Source organism: Oncorhynchus nerka, linkage group LG16 (assembly GCF_034236695.1).
Source record: "Oncorhynchus nerka isolate Pitt River linkage group LG16, Oner_Uvic_2.0, whole genome shotgun sequence".
Classification (NCBI taxonomy): Eukaryota; Metazoa; Chordata; class Actinopteri; order Salmoniformes; family Salmonidae; genus Oncorhynchus; species Oncorhynchus nerka.
This window is the reverse complement of record NC_088411.1, coordinates 13,406,196-13,431,637: the sequence shown is the minus strand read 5'-3', so window position 1 is coordinate 13,431,637 and position 25,442 is coordinate 13,406,196. Positions and strand designations below refer to the sequence as shown.

Here is a 25,442-nt window from a genome sequence, read left to right as displayed (position 1 = left end):
GAGACATCTTTGGCATTGTTTAGTGTGACAATACTGCACATTTTAGAGTGGCCTTTTCTTGTCCCCAGCACAAGGTGCACATGTGCAATGATTGTGCTGTTTAATCAGCTTCTTGATATGCCACACCTGTCTGGTGGATGGATTATCTTGGCAAAGGAGGAATGCTCACTAACAGATATGTAAACAGCATTTGTGAGAAATACGCTTTTTGTGTGTATGGAACATTTCTGGGATCTTTTATTTCAGCTCATGAAACATGGGACCAACACTTTACATGTTGCGTTTTATATTTTTGTTCAGTGTACAAGGAGTACCGGTACTGAGTCAATGTGCAGGAGTATGAGGTAGTTGAGGTAATATGTACATGTAGGTAGGGGTAAGAGTGACTAGGCAATCAGGTTACATAATAAGCAGTAGCATCACCGTATGTGAAGAGTGTGAACATGTGTGTTTGGCGTCAATATGCATGTGTGTGTTTTGTGTTGTGAGCGTATGTCGTATGTGTGTGTTGGAGTGTCATTGTAAGAACAGTACCAGTCCAAAGTTTGGACACACCTACTCATTCAAGGGTTTTTCTTTATTTGGACTGTTTTCTACATTGTAGAATAATAGTGAAGACACTATGAAACTATGAAATAACACATATGGAATCATGTAGTAACCCAAAAAAGTGTTAAACAATTTTTTTTTTAGATTCCTCAAAGTAGCCACCCTTTGCCTCGATGACAGCTTTGCACACTCTTGGCATTCACTCAACCAGCCTCATTTGGTAGTCACCTGGAATGAATTTAAATGAACAGGTGTGCCTTGTAGAATTATATTCCTTCTTAATTTCCTTCGGTTTGAGCCAATCAGTTGTGTTGTGACAAGGTAGGGGTGGTATACAGAAGATAGCCCTATTTGATAAAAGACCAAGTCCATATCATGGCAGGAACAGCTTAAATAAACAAAGAGAAATGACAGTCCATCATTACTTTAAGACATGAAGGTCAGTCAATCCGGAAAATGTCAAGAAATTTGAACGTTTCTTCAAGTGCGGTCGCAAAAACCATCAAGCGCTGTGATGAAACTGGCTCTCATGAGAACCGCCAAAGGAATGGAAGACCCAAGTTACCTCTGCTGCAGGGGATAGGTTCATTAGAGTTAACAGCCTCAGAAATTGCAGCCCAAAGAAATGCTTCAGAGTTCAAGTAACAGACACATCTCAACATCAACTGTTCAGAGGAGACTGCGTGAATCAGGCCTTCATGGTCGAATTGTATTTATATAGCCCTTCTTGCATCAGCTAATATATCAGTGCTGTAAAGAAACCCAGCCTAAAACCCCAAAGAGCAAGCAATGCAGGTATAGAAGCACGGTGACTAGGAAAAACTCCCTAGGAAGAAACCTAGAGAGGAACCAGGCTATGAGGGGTGGCCAGTATTCGTCTGGCTGTGCCAGATGGAGATTATAACAGAACATGGCCAAGATGTTCAAATGTTCATCAATGACCAGCATGGTCAAATAATAATAATCGCAGTAGTTGTCGAGGGTGCAACAAGTCAGCACCTCAGGAGTAAATGTCAGTTGGCTTTTCATAGCCAATCATTGAGAGTATCTCTACCGCTCCTGCTGTCTGTAGAGAGTTAAAAACAGCAGTCCTGGGACAGGTAGCACGTCCGGTGAACAGGTCAGGGCTCCATAGCCACAGGCAGAACAGTTGAAAATGGAGCAGCAGCACGGCCAGGTGGACTGGGCAGAGCAAGGAGTCATCATGCCAGGTAGTCCTGAGGCATGGTCCTAGGGCTCAGGTCCTCCGAGAGAAAGAAAGAGAGAATTAGAGAGAGCATACGTAAATTCACACAGGACACCGGATAAGACAGGAGAAGTACTCCAGATATAACAGAATGACCCTAGCCCCCCGACATATAAACTACTGCAGCATAAATACTGGAGGCTGAGACAGGAGGGGTCAGGAGACACTGTGGCCCCATCCGATGATACCCCCAGACAGGGCCAAACAGGAAAGAAAGAAAGAGAGAATTAGAGAGAGCATACGTAAATTCACACAGGACACCGGATAAGACAGGAGAAGTACTCCAGATATAACAGAATGACCCTAGCCCCCCGACATGTAAACTACTGCAGCATAAATACTGGAGGCTGAGACAGGAGGGGTCAGGAGACACTGTGGCCCCATCCGATGATACCCCCAGACAGGGCCAAACAGGAAAGAAAGAAAGAGAGAATTAGAGAGAGCATACGTAAATTCATACAGGACACCGGATAAGACAGGAGAAGTACTCCAGATATAACAGAATGACCCTAGCCCCCCGACATGTAAACTACTGCAGCATAAATACTGGAGGCTGAGACAGGAGGGGTCAGGAGACACTGTGGCCCCATCCGATGATACCCCCAGACAGGGCCAAACAGGCAGGATATAACCCCACCCACTTTGCCAAAGCATACCACTAGAAGGATATCTTCAACCACCAACTTACTACCCTGAGACAAGGCTGAGTATAGCCCACGAATATCTCCCTCACGGCACAACCCAAGGGGGGGCCGCCAACCCAGACAGAAAGACCACATCATTGACTCAACCCACTCAAGTGACGCACCCCTCCTAGGGACGTCATGGAAGAGCACCAGTAAGCCCGTGACTCAGCCCCTGTAATAGGGTTAGAGGCAGAGAATCCCAGTGGAGCGAGGGGAACCGACTAGGCAGAGACAGCAAGGGAGGTTCGTTGCTCCAGAGCCTTTCCGTTCACCTTCACACTCATGGGCCAGACTACACTCAATCATATGACCTACTGAAGAGATGAGTCTTCAGTAAAGACTTAAAGGTTGAGACCGAGTCTGCATCTCTCACATGGGTAGGCAGACCATTCCATAACAATTGAGCTCTATAGGAGAAAGCCCTGCCTCCAGCTGTTTGCTTAGAAGTTCTAGGGACAATTAGGAGGCCTGCGTCTTGTGACCATAGCGTACGTGTAGGTATGTACGGCAGGACCAAATCGGAAAGATAGGTAGGAGCAAGCCCATGTAATGTTTTGTAGGTTAGCAGTAAAACATTGAAATCAGCCATAGCCTTAACAGGAAGCTAGTGTAGTGAGGCTAGCACTGGAGTAATATGATCACATTTTTTGGTTCTAGTCAGGATTCTAGCAGCAGTATTTAGCACTAACTGAAGTTTATTTAGTGCTTTATCCGGGTAGCCGGAAGGTAGAGCATTGCAGTAGTCTAACCTAGAAGTAACAAAAGCATGGATTAATTTTTATGCATCATTTTTGGACAGAAAGTTTCTGATTTTTGCAATGTTACGTAGATGGAAAAAAAGTTGTCCTTGAAACAGTCTTGATATGTTCGTCAAAAGAGCCATCAGGGTCCAGAGTAACGCTGAGGTCCTTCACAGTTTTATTTGAGACGACTGTACAACCATTAAGGTTAATTGTCAGATTCAACAGAAGATCTCTTTGTTTCTTGGGACATAGAACAAGCATCTCTGTTTTGTCCGAGTTTAAAAGTAGAACGTTTGCAGCCATCCACTTCCTTATGTCTGAAACACAGGCTTCTAGCGAGGTCAATTTTGGGGCTTCACCATGTTTCATCAAAATGTACAGCTGTGTGTCATCCGCATAGCAGTGAAACTTAACATTATGTTTTCGAATGACATCCCCAAGAGGTAAAATATATAGTGAAAACAATAGTGGTCCTAAAACGGAACCTTGAGGAACACCGACATTTACAGTTGATTTGTCAGAGGACAAACCATTTACAGAGACAAACTGATATCTTTTCGACAGATAAGATCTAAACCAGGCCAGAACTTGTCCGTGTAGACCAAGTTGGGTTTCCAATCTCTCCAAAAGAATGTGGTGATCGATGGTATCAAAAGTAGCACTAAGGTCTAGGAGCCCGAGGACAGATGCAGAGCCTCGGTCTGACACCATTAAAAGGTAATTTACCACCTTCACAAGTGCCGTCTCAGTGCTATGATGGGGTCTAAAACCAGACTAAATCATTTTGTATACATTGTTTGTCTTCAGGAAGGCAGTGAGTTGTTGTGCAACAGCTTTTTCTAAAAAATTTGAGAGAAATGGAAGATTCAATATAGGTGGATAGTTTTTTATATTTTCTGGGTCAAGGTTTGGCTTTTTCAAGAGAGGCTTTATTGCTGCCACTTTTAGTAAGTTTTGTACACATCCGGTGGATAGAGATCCGTTTATTATGTTCAACATAGGAGGGCCAAACACAGGAATCAGCTCTTTCAGTAGTTTAGTTGGAATAGGGTCCAGTATGCAGCTTTAAGGTTTAGAGGCCATGATTATTTTCACCATTGTGTCAAGAGATATAGTGCTAAAACACTAGTGTCTCCCTTGATCCTAGGTCCTGGCAGAGTTGTGCAGACTAAGTACAACTGAGCATTGGAGGAATACGCAGATTTAAAGAGGAGTCCATAATTTGCTTTCTAATGATTATGATCTTTTACTCAAAGAAGTTCATGAATTTATTACTGCTGAAGTAAAAGCCATCCTCTTTTGGTGAATGCTGCTTTTTAGTTAGCTTTGCGACAGTATCAAAAATACATTTTGGATTGTTCTTATTTTCCTCAATTAAGTTGGAAAAATAGGATGATCGAGCAGCAGTGAGGGCTCTTCGATACTGCACGGTACTGTCTTTCCATGCTAGTCGGAAGACTTCCAGTTTGGTGTGGCGCCAATTCCGTTCCAATTTTCTGGAAGCTTGCTTCAGAGCTCGGGTATTTTCTGTATACCAGGGAGCTAGTTTCTTATGACAAATGTTTTTAGGGGTCCAACTTCATCTAGGGTATTGCGCAAGGTTAAATTGAGTTCCTCGGTTAGGTGGTTAATTAACTGATTTTTGTCATCTGACGTCCTTGGGTAGGCATAGGGAGTCTGGAAGGGCATCAAGGAATCTTTGTGTTGTCTGAGAATTTATAGCACGACTTTAGATGCCTCTTGGTTGGGGTCTGAGCAGATTATTTGTTGCGATTGCAAACGTAATAAAATGGTGGTCCGATATTCCAGGATTATGAGGAAAAACATTAAGATCCACAACATTTATTCCATGGGACAAAACTAGGTCCAGAGTATGACTGTGGCAGTGAGTAGGTCCAGAGACATGTTGGACAAAACCCACTGAGTCGATGATGGCTCCGAAAGCCTTTTGGAGTGGGTCTGTGGACTTTTCCATGTGAATATTAAAGTCACCAAAAAATAGAATATTATCTGCTATGACTACTAGGTCTGATAGGAATTCAGGGAACTCAGTGAGGAACGCTGTATATGGCCCAGGAGGCCTGTAAACAGTAGCTATAAAAAGTGATTGAGTAGGCTGCATAGATTTCATGACTAGAAGCTCAAAAGATGAACACATCGTTTTTTTTGTAAATTGACATGTGCAATCGTAAATGTTAGCAACACCTCTGCCTTTGCGAGATGCACGGGGGATATGGTCACTAGTGTAACCAGGGGGTGAGGCCTCATTACACAGTCAATTCATCAGGCTTAAACCATGTTTCAGTCAGGCCAATCACATCAAGATTACGATAAGTGATTATTTCATTGACTATAACTGCCTTTGAAGTGAGGGATCTAATGTTAAGTAGCCCTAATTTGAGATGTGAGGTATCACAATCTCTTTCAATAATGGCAGGAATGGAGGAGGAGATTGCTAAGGCGAACACTGCCGTGTTTAGTTTTGCCCAACCCAGGTCGAGGCACAGACACGGTCTCAATGGGGATAGCTGAGCTGACTACACTGACTGTGCTAGTGGCAGACTCCACTAAGCTGGCAGGCTGGCTAACAACCTGCTGCCTGGCCTACAACCCATTTCATTGGGGAGCTAGGGGAGTTAGAGCCCTGTCTATGTTCGTAGATAAGATGAGAGCACCCCTCCAGCTAGGATGGAGTCCATCACTCCTCAGCAGGCCAGGCTTGGTCCTGTTTGTGGGTGAGTTCCAGAAAGAGGGCCAATTATCTACAAATTCTATATTTTGGGAGGGGGAGAAAACAGTTTCAACCAGCGATTGAATTGTGTGACTGCTGTAGAGCTCATCACTCCCCCTAACTGGGAGGGGGCCAGAGACAATTACTCGATGCCGACACATCTTCCTAGGCGATTTACACGCTGAAGCTATGTTGCGCTTGGTGTCCTCTGACAGTTTCATCCTAACATCGTTGGTGCCGACGTGGATAACAATATCTCTATATTCTCTACACTCGCCAGTTTTAGCTTTAGCCAGCACCATCTTCAGATTAGCCTTAACGTCGGTAGCCCTGCCCCCTGGTAAACAGTGTATGATCGCTGGATGATTCGTTTGAAGTCTAATACTGCGGGTAATGGAGTCGCCAATGACTAGGGTTTTCAATTTGTCAGAGCTAATGGTGGGAAGCTTCGGTGTCTCGGACCCCGTAACGGGTGGAGTAGAGACCAGAGAAGGCTCGGCCTCTGACTCCGACTCGCTGCTTAATGGGGAGAACCGGTTGAAAGTTTCTGTTGGCTGAATGAGCAACACCGGTTGAGCATTCCTACAGCATTTCCCTCCAGAAGCCATGAGAAAGTTGTCCGGCTGCGGGGACCGTGCGAGGGGATTTATACTAACATTACTATCTGTACTTACTGGTGGCACAGACGCTGTTTCATCCTTTCCTACACTGAAATTAGCTGTAGCACGGCTATCCTCGCCGTAAGGCTATTGTTCTCCTGTATATTATGAGTACAGCGACTGCAATTAGAAGGCATCATGTTAATGTTGCTACTTAGCTTCGGCTGTTGGAAGTCCTGACAAACCATGTCCAGATGAAACGTCCGGAGTGAAAAAGTTGAATGAAAAAAAGTTGAGTGAGGGGAAAAACTAAAAATACAAACTGTAATTAAAAAGTAAAAACCGTAAAGTTGGTAGCAAAGTAAGGTTGGCAACAAAACGTGCAGCAGCACGTAAACAAGTCTGCAAGTTGTGACCGCAAAGAAACCACTACTAAAGGACACATATAAAAAGAAGAGACTTGCTTGTGCCAAGAAGCATGTTGGACATTAGACCTGTGAAATCTGTTCTTTGATCTGATTAGTCCAAATTTGCCATTTTTGGTTCCAACCGGCGTGTCTTTGTGAGACGCAGAGTAGGTGAATGGATGATCTCTGCATGTGTGGTTCCCACCGTGAAGCATGGAGGAGGAGGTGTGGGGGTGCTTTGCTGGTGACACTGTCAGTGATTTATTTAGAATTCAAAGCACACTTAACCAGCATGGCTACCACAGCATTCTACAGCCATATGCCATCCCATCTGGTTTGCGCTTAGTGGGACTATCATTTGTTTTTCAACAGGACAATGACCCGAAACACCAAGACCAAGAAGGAGAGTGATGGAGTTCTGCATCAGATGACCTGGCCTCCACAATTACCCAACCTCAACCCAATTGAAATGATTTGGGATGAGTTGGAAGCAGCCAACAAGTGCTCAGCGTATGTGGGAACTCCTTTAAGACTGTTGGAAAATAATTATTCATGAAGCTGGTTGAGAAAATGCAAAGAGTGTGCAAAGCTGTCATCAAGGCAAAGGGTGGCTACCAACTGTCCATGAGCGTTAGTGTGAGACGCATCACAGCAGGCTGGACCAGCCATGACGTGGCTAGCAAAGGAGAAAGAGATACGTGGGCCTGTCTGCCCTTCCCCTGACTTCCCTCTGGTCTAGCTGCATACTGGATGTAGGCTAGACATGGGTTTGATTGCCTTTCCAACTGCACAACAGTTGATGTCAGAAAAGGTGTGTGTGTGTGTGTGTGTGTGTGTGTGTGTGTGTGTGTGTGTGTGTGTGTGTGTGTGTGTGTGTGTGTGTGTGTGTGTGTGTGTGTGTGTAGCCTTGTGGTTAGGAGCATTGGGCCAGTAACCGGAAGGTCACTGGTTTGAATCCACCGAACCAACTAGGTGAAAAATCTGCTGGTGCCCTTGAGGCCCTTAACTCTAATTTCTCCTGTAACTCGCTCTGGATAAGAGCGTTTGCTAAATGGCTCAAATGTTTTTTTAAATTATGTATACAGGTACTGTGTAATTAGCAGAGGCTGAACTGGCCAGTGCTTATCTGAATTAGAATGAATGTACATGGACTGCAGTACCTTCAGGCTTGGGCTTCATCAAAGCTTGGTACCAGGCAGGCACTTAGTCCTTATCTGGACTGCAGCAGCAAAGTGTGTGTGGGAAAGCAGGCATAGCATGTTTTAGACAAGGTCGTCAAGAGCTCAAATGTAATTTTAGCTTGGCCGCCTCCCTGGTTTTTACAGACCAATAGTTGAAGACATATTTTCAGACGTTTTGTATCATTCAAATGGTCTCCTTTGATTTGAAAACATTTCAGTCAAGCAGTTGTTGAGGTTTTTCTATAAGAATGTTTTCATTGTCAGAAAATAAGTTCTATGAGTGTGAAGCTTTGTTTTCCTGGGCACACTGCTCTCTACTCCTGCTTTTCTGAAAGATCGTAACAATAGCTCGTAAAAGAGCACTCGAGAAGAGAGAAGATTAACAACACAAGGGAATGTTGCCTAGGGAAAACCTGCTCCCAGCAGGTATATTTATCACAGCTCTGTCAATCAACTCCTGGCTGCATTTCAAATGAACCACTTTTTTCTTTTGTCTCATAAGGAACGCTTTTGGTTGAGAATATGCAAATCCAAGGCCGAGCGGAAGACCCAGGTAGAACCATCTCTCTCTCCCTCCGAGACAACTACAACCACTGGGTAATACTGGACCCCGTCAGACAGAGGCTCTACCTGAACAGCACCGGCAGGGCCCTCGACCGAGATGTAAGCATTCAAACACGCTACAACTATTCCTATGTTTTTGCTGTGGGGTTTGGGTTACTCTAAAGAAGAAAAAAACAGTTCACCACAAGTTAGCGACACATTTACATTCCCTTCAAATACATCCTGAGGTAAAATAATCTCCACAGCATACTGTAGCCACGCTGTGTTTCTTTGCATTCTGTTTCTTTGCATTCTCCTATTAAACATGTACAGTGTGCAAGCAACAAACCTATCCATTCTCGAAAGAAAAGTCCTGCACATGCACTGAACTGTACACTTTGAACAGTGCACCGGATAGAAACGTTGGCTAAATGGTATATGTTATGTACCGGTGTTAGCGTAGTTTATGATAATAGAAAAGCAAAGCATACGTCTGATCTGAAGCATAACTTTCTTTACATGTTCTACACATCAATCCCAGTCATTTTGTTCATTGTGAACCAGTTGAAAGGAGACAAATGACTCTCTGTCCCCTGCTGTCCTTGGTTCCTTCTGAAACTATGCTCCCCCCCCCTCTTAGCCCCCCTCCTACATCCATTCCATCGTGGTCCAGGTCCAGTGCACCAACGAGCTGGTCGGGAGCATCATTCGACACGAGGTGCGCATCGTTGTGAGGGATCGCAATGACAACGCGCCCCAGTTCCAGAAGCCTCGCTACTATGTCGCCATAAACGAGGTGAGACCCCCAGGACAACCTAGTTAAATCTTTTTTACAATCCAAGACGATGTGTCTGACTCTCGCTCCGAGTTCACAAGCCAACATTGAGCAGTATCTCATTTACTTAGTATTGAATATTTCAGTCCGTTCAACCTGAATAGGGCCATACAATTTGGGAAAGGCTGTAAAAATGTGAAATATTAGCCATTGCTCAGTGACTGTGGACTGGTAGGTACGGTAATAAATTCAAATCTAATTACATTTATTCCCATGGAGCTTTTTTGACTGTTAAAGAGACTAAGACTGTGGTCATTAAAATTACTGTAACTATAGCTACTGTAGGATCTTTCCAACATTTTATTCTGGAGACCTCCTGATTTTTTTTGTGGTTTAACATTGATGGCCCATCCAACCCCTGGGACTGCTTGGGTCTCTGTGGTTTAACAGTGGGACCTCCATGGGTCTCTATGTGGTTTAACAGTGGGACCTTCATGGGTCTCTATGTGGTTTAACAGTGGGACCTCCATGGGTCTCTATGTGGTTTAACAGTGGAACCTCCATGGGTCTCTATGTGGTTTAACAGTGGAACCTCCATGGGTCTCTATGTGGTTTAACAGTGGAACCTCCATGGGTCTCTATGTGGTTTAACAGTGGGACCTCCATGGGTCTCTATGTGGTTTAACAGTGGAACCTCCATGGGTCTCTATGTGGTTTAACAGTGGGATCTCCATGGGTCTCTATGTGGTTTAACAGTGGAACCTCCATGGGTCTCTATATGGTTTAACAGTGGGATCTCCATGGGTCTCTATGTGGTTTAACAGTGGAACCTCCATGGGTCTCTATGGTTTAACAGTGGGATCTCCATAAACAGTGGAACCTCCATGGGTCTCTATATGGTTTAACAGTGGGACCTCCATGGGTCTCTATGTGGTTTAACAGTGGGATCTCCATGGGTCTCTATGTGGTTTAACAGTGGAACCTCCATGGGTCTCTATGTGGTTTAACAGTGGAACCTCCATGGGTCTCTATGTGGTTTAACAGTGGGACCTCCATGGGTCTCTATGTGGTTTAACAGTGGGACCTCCATGGGTCTCTATGTGGTTTAACTTTGGGACCTCCATGGGTCTATGTGGTTTAACAGTACATTCTCCATGGGCTCTGGGCATAGAGGGCCACAGAGCAGCTGGTGTCTCACTGAGGTGTCCCACCAGAGGACAAATTAGCTACATGGTGATTTTGCAGCTTTTCCCTAATAGAAAAAGGGTCCCCTGAGTGTTTCTGTGTTAGATTGAGCTCATTAGCGAGCAGCCTTTTGGAGTAGCAGACAGAGAAGACAGCCTCTGCAGAGGCTTCTGTTCTCAAACTATTGGAAATGGTTTGCTTTCGTTATTCTGCTCTACAGATTTATTTTCACACAGTTTGAAATGTTGGTAAAACTTTACTTGGATAGTTCATCTGTAGATGCTCAGCACACTATCAGCAACATTTTCAACTATCTACTAGCTCTAGCTCTAACCCTCACCTTAACGTAACCCTTACCCTGACCCTTATTCTAACCCTAAACGTAACCCTTACCCTGACCCTTATTCTAACCCTAAACATAACCCTTACCCTGACCCTCATCCTAACCCTAAACGTAACCCTTACCCTGACCCTTATTCTAACCCTAAACGTAACCCTTACCCTGACCCTTATTCTAACCCTAAACGTAACCCTTACCCTGACACTTATTCTAACCCTAAACGTAACCCTTACCCTGACCCTCATCCTAACCCTAAACGTAACCCTTACCCTGACCCTCATCCTAACCCTAAACGTAATCCTTACCTTGACCCTTATTCTAACCCTAAACGTAACCCTTACCCTGACACTTATTCTAACCCTAAACGTAACCCTTACCCTGACCCTCATCCTAACCCTAAACGTAACCCTGACCCTAATTCTAAACCTAACCGTAACCCAAATAGTTGCTTATCGACAGATAGTTGACCTGTAGAGCAACTACAGATGGGAGAAACCAGACTATCCAAACGAAGTGCGACTGAAATGTTCTACTGACACGGAGATAGGGGGTCCAATAGAATGCAGGGTCTCCTGTCCATCAGTCAGCTTTTGAAGCCCATGTAGTGGAGAGCTACGGGGCTGTCGAAGCAGAGAGCGATCTAACAACAGCTAGAGGTATTCGCGGCTGAACGAAGTATGTTGTGGAGCTGAAGACATCTGCTAATGGGAGATCTTGACTGCACCCTTGGACATACTTGGCATGACGGTACTGTGTGTCATAGAGTATCTGGAGAGCCTTACTTGCATGCTTTCCAACTTTCCGCTGAAGTTGCAAGCCCGGAGGATGGAGGAGTTAGTGAATGCCAATCATGCGTGCTAGCTGTATGCTCTTGTGAGACCTTGACCCTGTTTAAAAATTCCATTAACTACACCTTCACCTGAAACTGGCATCAAGAGTTATAGTCGAGGCTGAATCACTCACACGTGTTAATCGGGCACTTAGTCTTTAGACAGCTCTAGATGCACCTTAACCTTTCAACACCTTGTTATCTCATATGGGGAGAATCTTTTGGCCTCTCCTTGTGTATCCCAATAAATACACTACTAAGATGTGCTAAATGGTATATGTAACCCCTTGGTTATTAAATGCACTGTACACTTCTTTATGCCACATGAATTCATTCGTTACGGCGGCCTTCATGCATACAGTCTGTTACGCAATGTTTATCACTGAGGCGCTGATGTGCAGACTAAGGGACGTGGAGGAGTGATGTGCTCCCAGAGGCGTGTCTGTGACCGGTTGGCGCTGGGAGAGCCTTGCATCCCAATGAGGAATCGTGGTGCCTGTCCTAAATAATGTTAGCTCCTAAATAATGTGTGCTTATGTATTTCTGCGGTTAACAAAATTGCAGAGTGGATGGGATGTATGGCTGTCCCTATCCTGTCGAGGACGACAGAGTAGATTTCAATTTTTGCGAATGGGAAACATGGAAATCGTGCCTCTACTTTTCATTACAGCACCTCTTTAGAAATTACACTTGGGGTCCCTGCTGTGGGTTTCTATGAGGTTTTTCCTATTCAGCTCAGTGAAAACATTTCTACAGTCGTGTTTCACTGAACTCTCTCCTCTCTTCCTCTTGTATCTGACTTCTTTTGTGTGTTCATGTTCCTGAAAAGTCAGATACAAGAGCAGCAGAGTAGCATTTCAGGAGCTAAAATACCCAGGTTTCCTTGGTGCTGCCAACAGGCACTAGACTATTACCTTCTCTTCTCACATCTGATAGCGGTCCACTGTGGGGCTCAGGTATGACAGCTGAAAGGAAGCATTCTGGTGCTGTGAATCACTCGCCCCTCTCAGAAGACCAAGAGCAAGGCTTTGTAGGTGACTGGCTGAGCTAGCCAGAATCCAACAGGGATTATGTTGTTGCGCAACCAGTCACTTCAAAACCTAACTAATCCTGTTGTCTGTAAACAAATCAACGGCATGTTGTGACGCGGGAACAATTGTTACAGTTGCGTGTCGCAATGCTATTTTTGACGATATTAGATAGCTACTTTTTTTGTTGCTAGGTAGTGTAAGCTAGCGCTATTGTTGACTGTGCCTGCACCAAAACTGCAGCTTGTTCTCCATCTTTAAAAAAAAATAGCGATCCAATATTGTTTTCAGCACTTTTGTTTCCATGACTGATCAAAACTCATTTTCTCATGCGCTCTCTTGTCCCTATGCAGCAGATGTACACTATAGTGAGAAATATGTCAGGGATGTCAAATCGCAATTAAATTGCAGTATCAAATCACAAAACATATAGAATCGAGAGAATCTTAATAGTCGAATGGGCACCTAAGTCTCGTGATAATATAGTATAGTAAGGTCCCTGGCAATTCCCAGCCCTAATGTTGGTTTAGCCCTTACTGTCTGTTTCACTCAGAATGGCTGGATCGTTAGTGTTTTGATGAAGGTTGTTGTCGACCGAATGCTTAGCACAGGAAAACTGACACTTACATCTGATTCAAGTGTGTGGAGACTTCTTTTTATAGTTTGGATCGTTAGTATTGTCATAACGATGTAATAATGTCTTACAGTTGACCCCAGTTGGCACCACCATCTTCTCCGGCTTCACTGGGAATAATGGAGCTCAGGACATTGATGACGGCCCAAATGGACAGATCGAATACATCATCCAGTACAACCCAACTGACCCGGTATGTTACATCTCAATACTTACTGACTGACCCATCCAATCTGATTCTCTTTAAACCCACGACTGATGGCAATCACACTGCACAGCCTCAAAAGAATGCTAGTGATATTAGATTATGACCGTATTACTCATATCACTAGGTAGGGGTCACAAAGCCACAAATGTCCTGTTGAGGCAATCTCTACACCGGAGATCTCTGCACTCGCTCTGGTAGACAATGAATGAGGCAAGGGGGAGCTTTTCCGAGTGGAGTGCACTCTTAACCCAGGGTAGTGTATCTCTTTGTGTCACAGATGGCCAACAGGACGTTTGACATCCCTCTCACCCTTTCTGGCTCGATGGTCCTGAGGGAGAGGCTCAACTACGAGGAGATCACCCGCTACCTGGTCATCATCCAGGCTAATGTAAGTCTGTCTGTCTGCATGGCTATCTAGTCATCAAAGTCTGTGGTCATGTCTGGGGATGTACCCTATTCCCTGTATAGTACACTACTTTTGGCCAGGGCCTGCCTGTCTAGGGTAAGCGATGGACAAACCAAACACTGGAGCATACTGTACTGTACATGGGTACAGTACTGTACAATGTGTTTTTTTTTAATAGGGTAGGCTGTAGCACTAAGAAAAACTTGAAGTGAAACTTTATACCACTTTGTAAATGCAAAATCATATTTTTGTTGTGTTGAAGTTAAATGATTGTTGGATGTTCTTTTGAAAAGAAGGACATACTAGATGTCCAAGGCAAGAATGGTAAAAGAGAGTACAGAATAATCCATTCAATTATTCCTCAGTCAAGGTATGACTCTAGAATGGAACATTCACCAAAGGTGTCATTCAATACCAGAATTGTACCAAAATGTTTTGGAATGTCTTTTGATACTGGAACATTTGAATGAACAGATACTTGAACCGACGTGGTGTGTATTTTCAATGCAAGTGCTTTCCAGGCTGAAATGAATGCAATGCAGAATGTTTTTGAAAACTTTAATCTTTTGGAAAATACAGACAGGATGTTGCACTTAAGATGGAATCGCGGTGTTCCACCAATTAGGTGCCTTTTAGGTGAGTGGCGAGGCCTACGCATTTTTTTAGATACTCCTACCCGAGGTAGAACAAAACACAAGCATGTTTTTTTTTCTCCTCTCTAATGTATCCCATTTATGAAATGGATGGTTGTGTAAAAAAAAGTGTACTGCCAAAGTGGTTCAATTTGATAGATATTGTGACACACCCCCTAAATTTGAAAAGTGCAGAATAATGTGTGGCTAGAAGGTGGACGGGTTGCATAATCTCACGTAACCTAATATTGCAAGCTCTGACATTTGCTCAAATGTGGAATGCAAGTAGTCAGTTTGTCTACACTACACACACAAACAAACAGCATAAGGGTATCGTAATGGATCTTGGGAATATAGACCTGTAAACACTGAGAGAGTTTCGGCGGAAGTTGCCAATTCTGAATATTTCTGATGAATGTAAGCTTTACTTTTTGGTAGCTGGTTAATAGACAACTTTACAAGTCAAATGGTCTCTCACTCAGTGCTATATGGTCCTGCCTGACAAAAATACATACACACTAAAGGACGGAGGGCTCCTGAAGGGTGAAGGTTCTATGTGGAAACCACAGGAGGTTGGTGGCACCTTAATTGGGAAGGATGGGCTCATGGTAATGGCCGGAACGGGGGAAATGGAATGGCATCAAGCACATGGAAACCATGTGTTTGATGTATTTGATACCATTCCATTTGCCCAGTTCCGGCCATTATTATGAGCCGGTCTCCCCTCAGCAGCCTCGACTGGTGGAAACATAATGACTCAAAGAACCAAATGATGAAAGACTGTGTCAGTGTAAATACATTTTTATTATGAATCCAATATGGCCAACATAATTAAGCTCAAACACCTTTGCCTGCATATAAATTGCCCTGGTTTATTTTGTATTGTGTTAGTCTGTCTTGAACACGGGAGCTGCTGGGCCTCTGACTAAAACATTCTAACAGTGTAATTAATACATTTCATTCATTCTATCGCAAAATAATTGTTTGGTTGTGTTTATGAAGGCCTTGGGTAACATTAGAATACTTAAAAATATATATTTGAAGTAACATAATAGCATTTACATTAGTTTGTTACTGTACAAACATTCAATTCAAGTGTTCAATCAATCTATTTTATTTGTGGAGTGCTTTTGTTACAACTATGAGACGGAAAGCATATGTGTTGGAAGACGGTAAACAGCTTCTTTTTCTAAAAACAAAATACACAAAAAATACCTCAACCACCAGTCAAATGATGGAAACAGCAGTAGGCTAAACATTTTATAATGGCCTTGGTAAATAGTGAATCTCAGCACAAAAACAAGTATGGCATTATAATGAATATAAGTAATAAGTGTCAATAGGACAGCAGTCACAAATAGCCAATTGCACTTATCTGCTGCTTTTGTGCGTCAGTTGGATTTCATTTAGCTGTTATCCCTTGTCGCAACAGTTGCCACCATTTTCGTAACGTTCACTGGCTTGACACACTTTGACATACCTTTGTTTGGTTGTCATCCGTAATGGTCTCCGGTTCTCTCGTTATTGTGCCCCGTTGTCTTATCATTCTTCAGCACCGCTGTGGAGTACAATGGCTGTGCAGGTGCCTTATTCTGTGCGGAGGGAGGGAGCTCCCGTCTCATTTTGTTCATGCTGCCGGCCAGACTTGTTTTCTTTGCAAGCAACCTGTTCACCGATGACAGTAAAGTGAAGAAATGTTACATGGTGACATTTCTCCCCTTGCCAACCTAAGGTTCCACAAGACTCATCACCACATTCTGACTCCCTCTCACCTGCTGCCCCGTGGGGATATTTTCCCAGATATTGAAAGCCATTCAGCATGTACTCTTACTGTGTAGCCTAGTTGGAGAGTAGACTGACAAGAGTAGACTGACAAAACTGCTTGGATTCAGTGGACTGATGTGGAGTACACCGTTTTGAGGTGATAGTTAGAATAGATCAATACAATAGAATGGCCGCCCTGTTCTTCATTCACAATTGGTGATTTACATAGTTATGCATCGTCCGCTTCCCCTCCCTCATCAACTCACCCATTCTCCCCCTTTCTCCCCATCATACCTTACTTCATCTGTTGTTATGTGTGTGAAATCGGTATAGTTTAGGTTCAGTTTCGAGGTAATTATCAGAGTGATTATCAACTATCAACAGAAGGAGCGGAGCAGGCTCAACTCCTGGGAGAAGTCAGAGGCAACATGGGAAAACCATCAAAAAATGACATGCCCTCCAAAAAAGGGTTATAACTCCAGTTCTGTTTGTGAATAAATAAATCATGAGTGGTCAAAAATAACTGCTCTAGCGGTTCTAGTGTTGAAAGGGTTTCATTCGGCTCTTGGTATAACTATGAGTGGCACTGCTATGCCTCCGTTTTGAATAGCTGAAGCCAACTAGCTTTTAAATGTGTGTTCATGTTTTTCGCGACACAAGCACACAGTAGTGTAACCAAGTTACAGGAAAGCAACCTGTTATACAACAGTCAGCCACTCTAGCAGCGTATATGTACAGCTTTAACCGCATCCTTATTTAGCCTACTGAAACGAAGCAACGTTGATTCAAAGTCTTTTGAGGTGACCAGGACATGAGTGTGTCCTAACAGGGTGAGGAGAGAAAGTAGCCCGTATTGGTTTTAGTTCTGGGGCCTGACCAGGTCACACAGCTAACTGGTCATTCTGGCAATGCTGCAGCCACAAGGGCAGTAAGTATCCTTCCTGTTTGACTGTCAGGGTATACAGTTTCCAGTTATACAACAGTTGGGTCGAGGCACTCCGCACATGCAGTCTGCATGCCAACGAGAATCATTGACTAACTGTAATGTTATCTCAGCCTAATTGATGCAGGGGGTACTCCAGCAGTGGAATGGTTAGTTGTCTGGTTGTGAAGGAGAGTGTGAGATTGATGTCACAAACAGACCTGAATGTGGCATATTTCTTTATATTCCTTTGGAAGTCAGGTAGAGAGATTTATTTGGCCGATATTTACTATGCGTAGTTGGCTGTGATTACGCTCTTGAGCGGCTAGATGTTCTTTACCATTCGGCCATCAGATTTTCTCCTTATAGGACAGATCACTGCACTCTATGCTCTTCTGTAAACTGGTCATCTCTGTATACCAGTTGCAAGACCCACTGATTGATGCTTATTTATAAAACTCTCTTAGGTCTCACTCCCCCATATCTGAGCTACCTACTGCAGCCCTCATCCTCCACATAAAATACCCGTTCTGCCAGTAAGATTCTGTTAAAGGTCCCCAAAGCACACACATCCCTGGATCGCTCCTCTTTTCAGTTGGCTGCAGCTAGCGACTGGAACGAGCTGAAAAAACCCCACTCAAACTGGACCGTTTTGTCTCCATCTTTTCATTCAAAGACTCAATCATGGACACTCTTACTGACAGTTGTGGCTGCTTCGTGTGATGCATTGTTGTCTCTACCTTCTTGCCCGTTGTGCTGTTGTCTACAGTATGCCCAATAATGTTTGTTCCATGTTGTGTTGCTACCATGCTGTTGTCATGTTGTGTTGCTACTAGGGTTATAAAGGGTTGGAAACCTTCCGGAAAATTTCCATGGGACGTTAAGCCCGGAAAATTTGGGAATTTTGCTTAAATTCATTAAAAAAAGTTAGCTTATAACAGTGAAATTTTTTTTGTGGGATACGCATAAGGCAAATCTAGGTCTTGTGGCATATTTTGGTTGAATTATCCACAATTCAATGGAATTGCAACCCTCTGTATGCACAGTGCATTATTCCATCTTATGTACAGCTGATTCTCAAGATCTTGCACACTAATGAAATGCTATTGAGCCCACACTACTACACTGAGTGTGGGTTCTGAGCCAAGGACTACATGCTTTCTGGTAAGTTTTGATTACCATACTGGGTGGGGTGAATATATTTTATATGACATACATTATTTTTTGTTAACTATTAAATAGTAGCCTACATCAAAGTGTGTTTTAAATCATTGCTAACTTGTTAACAATTTCTGCTAGTTAGTTTTTGCTACCATGTGGTTTTTAGCTTGCTTGAGCCTGCTCAATGAGGAGTGTTAATTCACCTGTTTCCATACATGTTTCATTTTAAAACATTTATCTTACAAAGGAGTTGTTTAACTTGTTGCTCCTACCCTCTACTTTTTTGAACATTTTGTTAAAAATCGCGCAACATTTCAGCGCCCTGCTACTCATGCCAGGAATATAGTACGTTCATATGGTTAGAATGTGTGGATAGGAAACACTCGGACGTTTTTAAAACTGGTTAAATCACGACTGTGGCTATAACATATCGTGCATTACATCGGAAAGCGCAGGAAAACCTGATCACAGAAAATGGAAATAAATATCCTTGCGCCACTTCCAGCAATTGTTCACAGTGAGCCGAATTAGATAAGACCGAGCATTCAACTCCCACAGCATCCCCATGTTGTCTAGAGTCTTGTGAATTGAATCATCTTTGATTCTTGGTTGAACCGAAACAGGGGAACCACTTACCTCCAGTCTCCGCCCAGGTCATTTGGAAGAGCTCTCTCGTGAAATTTTTTCCAAGACGACAGCTAATGATTTTTACATCGCCTCATGATGATTTTTATCGCTTATTAACGTTTACTAATACCTAAAGTAGCATTACAAACGTATTTCGAAGTGTTTTGTGAAAGTTTATCGTCTACTTTTTGAATTTAAAAAATTACGTTACGTTGTGAAATCGCTGTTTTTTTCGTTTATCACACAGTCTACATATAACGATATCTTGGCTTTATATGGCCCGATTTAATCGAAATAAAGACCCAATAGTGTTTATGGGACATCTAGGAGTGCCAACAAAGAAGATGGTGTAAGGTAATGACTGTTTTCTATTTTATTGTGCGGTTTGTGTAACGCCGAAATGCTAATTATTTTGTTTACGTCCCCTGCTGTGCTTTTGTGTTGTAGTGTATTGGTGCATGCTATCAGATAATAGCTTCTCATGCTGTCGCCGAAAAGCATTTTAAAAATCTGACTTGTTGCCTGGATTCACAACGAGTGTAGCTTTAATTCGATACCCTGCATGTGTATTTTAATGAACTTTTGAGTTTTAACTAATACTATTAGCATTTAGCGTAGCACATTTGCATTTCCAGAGCTCTAGTTGGGACGCAAGCGTCCCGAGTAGAGGGAAGAGGTTAATCTAACTGCTTAACTATTTATTTGTACATGGAATTGTATTTGGGTTTGTATTACAATTTTTTTTCTAATCTTTACAGGAAAATGCCACGGGCACTATATGATGTCTGGAGACATATCACTGCAGCTAATGTAGAAGAAAAAGCTGTGTACATTTGCAAATACTGTGCTAAATCATATGTGAAGAATGCAACAAAGATGCAGAATCATCTGGCCAAGTGCATAAAGTTCCCTCAGCACTCACAACAAGCAACCTCTGACAAAAGTCCCTCTACTTCTATTCGAAGTGAAAATGATGACTCTTAACACCTTATCGATAGCAACAGCTCAATGGTCCTGGAATCACATGTTTTTTTGACTCAATGGAGGAACGTAGTCAGATAAATGCTGATGAATGTCTTGCTCGAGCTGTGTATACAACTGGTTCACCTGCTCACAGGCAATGTATATTGGAAGAGATTTCTGAATGTCCTTCGTCCAGCGAACACCCCTCCAACCAGACATGCTTTAACTACTCATTAGCTGGATGCAGAGTTCAACAGAGTTCAACAGAGTTCAAGTGAAGGTCAAGCAAATTATAGAGAAAGCAGACTGTATTGCAATCATCTCTGATGGGTGGTCGAATGTTCGTGGGCAAGGAATAATTAACTACATCATCGCCACCCCTCAACCAGTATTCTACAAGAGCACAGACACAAGGGACAACAGACACACCGGCCTCTACATTGCAGATGAGCTGAAGGCAGTCATCAATGACCTTGAACCACAGAAGGTATTTGCACTGGTGACAGACAATGCTGCGAACATGAATGTCGCTTGGTCTAAAGTGGAGGAGTCCTGCGCTCACATCACACCCATTGGCTGCGCTGCTCATGCATTGAATCTGCTCCTCAAGGACATCATGGCACTGAAAACAATGGATACACTCTACAAGAGAGCCAAGGAAATGGTTAGGTATGTGAAGGGTCATCAAGTTATAGCATATAACGAGAGCACCACATTGAAGCTGCCCAGCAACACCCGTTGGGGTGGTGTTGTCATCATCTTTGACAGTCTCCTGGAGGGGAAGGAGTCTCCAAGAAATGGCCATATCACTTGATGGGGCTGCCGATTATGGACAGCCCCATCAAGAGGATCCTCCTGGATGATGAATTTTGGGAGAAAGTGGTAAGCAGTCTGAAACTCCTGAAACCGATAGAAGTAGCCATTGCACAAATTGAGGGAGACAATGCCATCCTGTCTGATGTTCAGACTGCTTGCAGATGTAAGATAAGATCAGTACTGCCCTGCCCACTTCACTGTTGCTCCAAGCAGAGGAAACTGCAGTTCTGAAATGCATCAAAAAGCATGAAGATGGCCTCCCGGGTGGCGCAGTGGTCTAAGGCACTGCATCGCAGTGCTAGCTGTGCCACCAGAGATTCTGGGTTCGAGCCCAGGCTCTGCCGCAGCCGGCCGCGACCGGGAGGCTCATGGGGCGACGCACAATTGGCCCAGCGTCGTCCGGGGTTAGGGAGGGTTTGACCGGCAGGGAATTCCTTTGCAATTATGTCTACTTATTATAAGGCAAAAGGTTTATGTTTCTTTATATCCAATGCAAAAAACATCTACATCTACAATGGTATTAATATTAATTTGCATATATTCATGTGTTGCAGCCATGTTATGTTGTCGTCTAAGGTCTCTCTTTATGGAGTGTTGTGGTGTCTCTCTTGTTGTGATGTGTGTTTTGTCCTATATTTTTATTTAATTTTAAATTTTTAATCCCAGCCCCCGTCCCCACAGGAGTCCTTTTGCCTTCTGGTAGGCCGTCATTGTAAATAAGCAGAGACCACTATCTCACAGTCAATCCCCAGCCACCATACACAATCATATACAGCATCTTTATTTAAGTTTGTCCCTCCCAAAGGACCTCTTGTTTGCCATAGATGGCATTATGCCCTTATATGTTGGGATTACTGTACAGTTTCCCACGCCAATGCATTAGTCACCACAACATGAGAGCTCATTCTTCACATGCTAGTACAGTTCAGGTGTCACATGGGCTGGCCAACCCTGGGTGGTAGAAAAATAGGTGCATATGAGGGCAATATGCACATCAGCACTTTCCAGATGGTGTTTTGGCTGTTGAATGGCCTCCTGACATGTGGCAGTCCAGTTGCATTGTGTCTCTGTCTTTATTAACTGCCAGAGGGGGAACTGATGGTGGAGTGGGCCTATCGAGGACACTTCTGGGAGATTCAGGAGGGCATTGACATTGGAGAGGTGTGTTGGTTCAATGTGGTGAACAAGCTGCCTTATGTGGTTGCATCCCAATGTCACGAAGTCAACGTGTACGGGCAACTCCAGGGCAGACTGGGAGATTCAAGATGGCATTGACATTGGCTAGGCACAATTCCCATGATGTGAAGGCCCACTAAGTTGATGGCATTTCTTTTCGATGAGTTTCAGATTGTGTTGATTCATTGTAGGGAACACCTGCCTAATGCGCTTGTCGTCATCTGTGGTTGCATCCATAATATCACCAAGTCAACATATACGGCAACTCCAAGCAGATGGCCAGGAGGGTGGACAAAAAATAAATATGCCAGCTCAACCCAAACAGCATAGGAGTGCACCGGAACGTCCCCAATGCGCATCATAAATGCAGTGAGCCAGCGGAAGGTCATGTTCGATTCAGTCAGACGTATTGGACTTGAATCAAAGCTTACTTCTAAATGATACGATTACTTAAAGTGATTTAAGAGCCCATTCCTGGAAGCACAAGTTAACCCACAGTTGTTATACAGCAAGTTGTAGAGCTAGGGAGAGGATGCCCTCTTTTTTCTTTCGTTGGAGCCTCTTGAGTTGCCTCATTGATCCTCAGAGGCTTGTGACTTGGAATACTTGGTGTTGCCATGCATGCCAAGAAGTCTGCTTCCTTTTTTATATCCAGACCAAGCTATTTGAGTGTAATTGTGGGAGGCCTATTGGATTCCCAACCATGGTTGAATTACACTGACATAGTACACTAAGTAAGTAAGTACACAAATCTAAAAGATCTAAAACATGTACAGGTGATTAAAACACCATTCAATGGTATTGTGGCAGCCATATTGGATTCTGGACGCCATAATGGATTTGGCCCCCTAACGTAATTGAAAGAGGCTGGAACATCCAATCCACAGAGGTACCTTTTGATTGAAAATAAATGACAGTGTTCGCGGTCTCTGCCCAGAGCCGATTTAGATTTCAATAGCCACAACAACAAAAAACATTCGTAATAAATATTCATAGTTGATATTTCTACCTCTTCTATCTCAGTGTTTACAGGTCTATATTTTCAAGATGCATTAAGATATCCTATTGCTGTTTGTTTTGTAGTGTAGATAACCGACTACTTAATTTTAGCAATATCAGAGCTTGACAGTTTGTGTTCCATGAGTTTATGTGGTCACTCCCCCCTCCAGCCAGACATTATTCTGCACTGTTTGAATTTAAGGGGTGTCACAATATCTATAAATTTAACCACTTTTGCAGTAAAATATTTTTACACAATCATCCATTTCATGAATATTAGAGATGTGAAAAAACATGGTTGTGGTTTTGTTTTACCTCGGGTAGGGGTATCTCAAAAACTAAAAACCCTTTTTGAGGATTGGCCACAAGCAATAAAATAATTTTATTTTTATGGTTATATTTATTTCCCCTCATTTTAACATTCAGTCATAAAGAGCACATGTTCAACTTAATAGAAAACATGTTTTCCCATCTCAGGAGGTTATTAAGTAAACATAAAAAATAAAAATAAAAGCCTATTAAGTGCCAAGTAAAGCAACAGCGTTGACCGTAACAGGGTGGATGTTTTCATCTTAAGGAAGCCATAAATCCCCTTGTGTATTGTGAAAGCATTTCTAGCCTGTCTAGCTACAGAATGGGTAACATTGTTGACGTGTAATGCCGACCCGCTCAGTTTTCCACCACAAAACACCAGAAAAAGCCTAAAAGGAGTAGAACCAGCTCACCTACTTTTACACTATGATTTGACAGTTAGATGTTCAATATTTCTTTCAAAAAAGTATAATTTAAAAATGTTTTCACCATATTGAAACGGAATTCAGTTCAGGTACCAGGGTCGACCTTAAAATGAATCTCTAATCACATTAAGTAAATAATAATCTTCAGAATGGACTTTGTAAAAAGTAACAAAATAACTATCTTGGTCTTTACAATGATGGTGAAAACTTGGAGAAATGTTGTGGTAATGGGTTCAAATCTTCTTAGAAGTCAGAGAGGATGCACAGAGGAACATGTCAAAATGTTTAACTTTATTCCTATGAAACATCTGATTTTATAGAATTTTCCATGTGGTCTTTATTAAAGGGCACTTCATCTGATATAGCAGGCTTTTAAAATGCACAATTTGTACTTACAATATCAAAGGGATGCAACAAGGCACTCTTTTTGTGGAACAACCCAGCTGCGGAATAAAGGTAGACAAACAAAAATATACTTTAAATCATTGGTTGGCAACATCCAAAACTGGCCCGCGAGTTATTTATTTTGGCCCCATTAAGATTTTTGTAAAAATATATATATAATAATAGTAATTGTTAAATCACCAGGAATTTAGCTAGAAATGTGTTTAATTTAGGAAATCTGATCTCAAGTATTCCCACAAATAAAATAATACATATGTGTATCAATGTGAAATTATTGTTATTTTCAAATACAATCTCTCTTTGGGCTTAGTTGTGGTCAATTTGCAGTGTACAAATTATTATAATTATGTTCCGCCCCTCCGACCATCTGCTCCGACAAAAAATCGGACTGCGGCTGAATCTAGTTGCCTACCCTGCTTTCAATTCTCAGTTACTAATATCCACCCCTGTCATCTATATGCAAATGAAACCATCATCTATAGCACGGCTCCCACACTAGATGTGGCATTTCTCAAATTGCAGAAAGCATTTAATGTTGTCCAACATAACCTCTTTCAGCTCAAATTGGCCATAAATTCACAGAAAACCAAACAAATGGTATTCTCAAGAACAAGAAAGCAATCCTCTACTCTGCCTCAGAGAGTCCCTTTGCAAAACATGCCAGTAGAGGTGGCGTCATCATGCAAATACTTGGGATTTCACATCGATGAAACGCTGTCTTTGTAAAGCTCCGCGTTCAACAGCTCACTGAAAAGCCTAAACTTAAGCTGCCAGTCTTCTATCGAAACAAGTCTTGTTTTTCATTTCAAGCTAGAAGAGACAGCAACTCTTTTTTTTGCCTTTGTTGGACTGTGGTGATATTCTGTACACGAATGCCCTGGGGTCTTACCTGCACACACTAGATATACTTTACCACGCTGCTTTAAGATTTGGAACCAACACAAAATCTCTTTTACACATCACCGTACCTTATATCAGTTAGCAGGATGGCCATCCTGAACTGTAAGGCGACAGGCTCATTGGTACAGTAAGCCTTAATGTTGGTCTGTAAGTCCATTTTAGGGCAGCTGCCAATATATTCACAGGACTGTTCCGAACACAAGAACAGAGTTTGGTAAGAGTGCTTTTAGGATTGCTGCCCCATCATCTA

General features: G+C 42.9%; 1 protein-coding gene across 1 annotated transcript in view; it reads left to right on the top strand.

Annotated features, from left to right (window-relative positions):
* The window catches only part of LOC115144062 (protocadherin-15-like), a 190,049-nt gene that overhangs the window by 36,463 nt on the left and 128,144 nt on the right, over positions 1-25,442 (top strand). The window contains exons 4-7 of the mRNA XM_065002441.1: positions 8,645-8,805; positions 9,326-9,481; positions 13,550-13,669; positions 13,962-14,072. Of these exons, the coding sequence (XP_064858513.1) occupies positions 8,645-8,805; positions 9,326-9,481; positions 13,550-13,669; positions 13,962-14,072 (548 nt within the window). The remainder of the gene's footprint in view (positions 1-8,644; positions 8,806-9,325; positions 9,482-13,549; positions 13,670-13,961; positions 14,073-25,442) is intronic.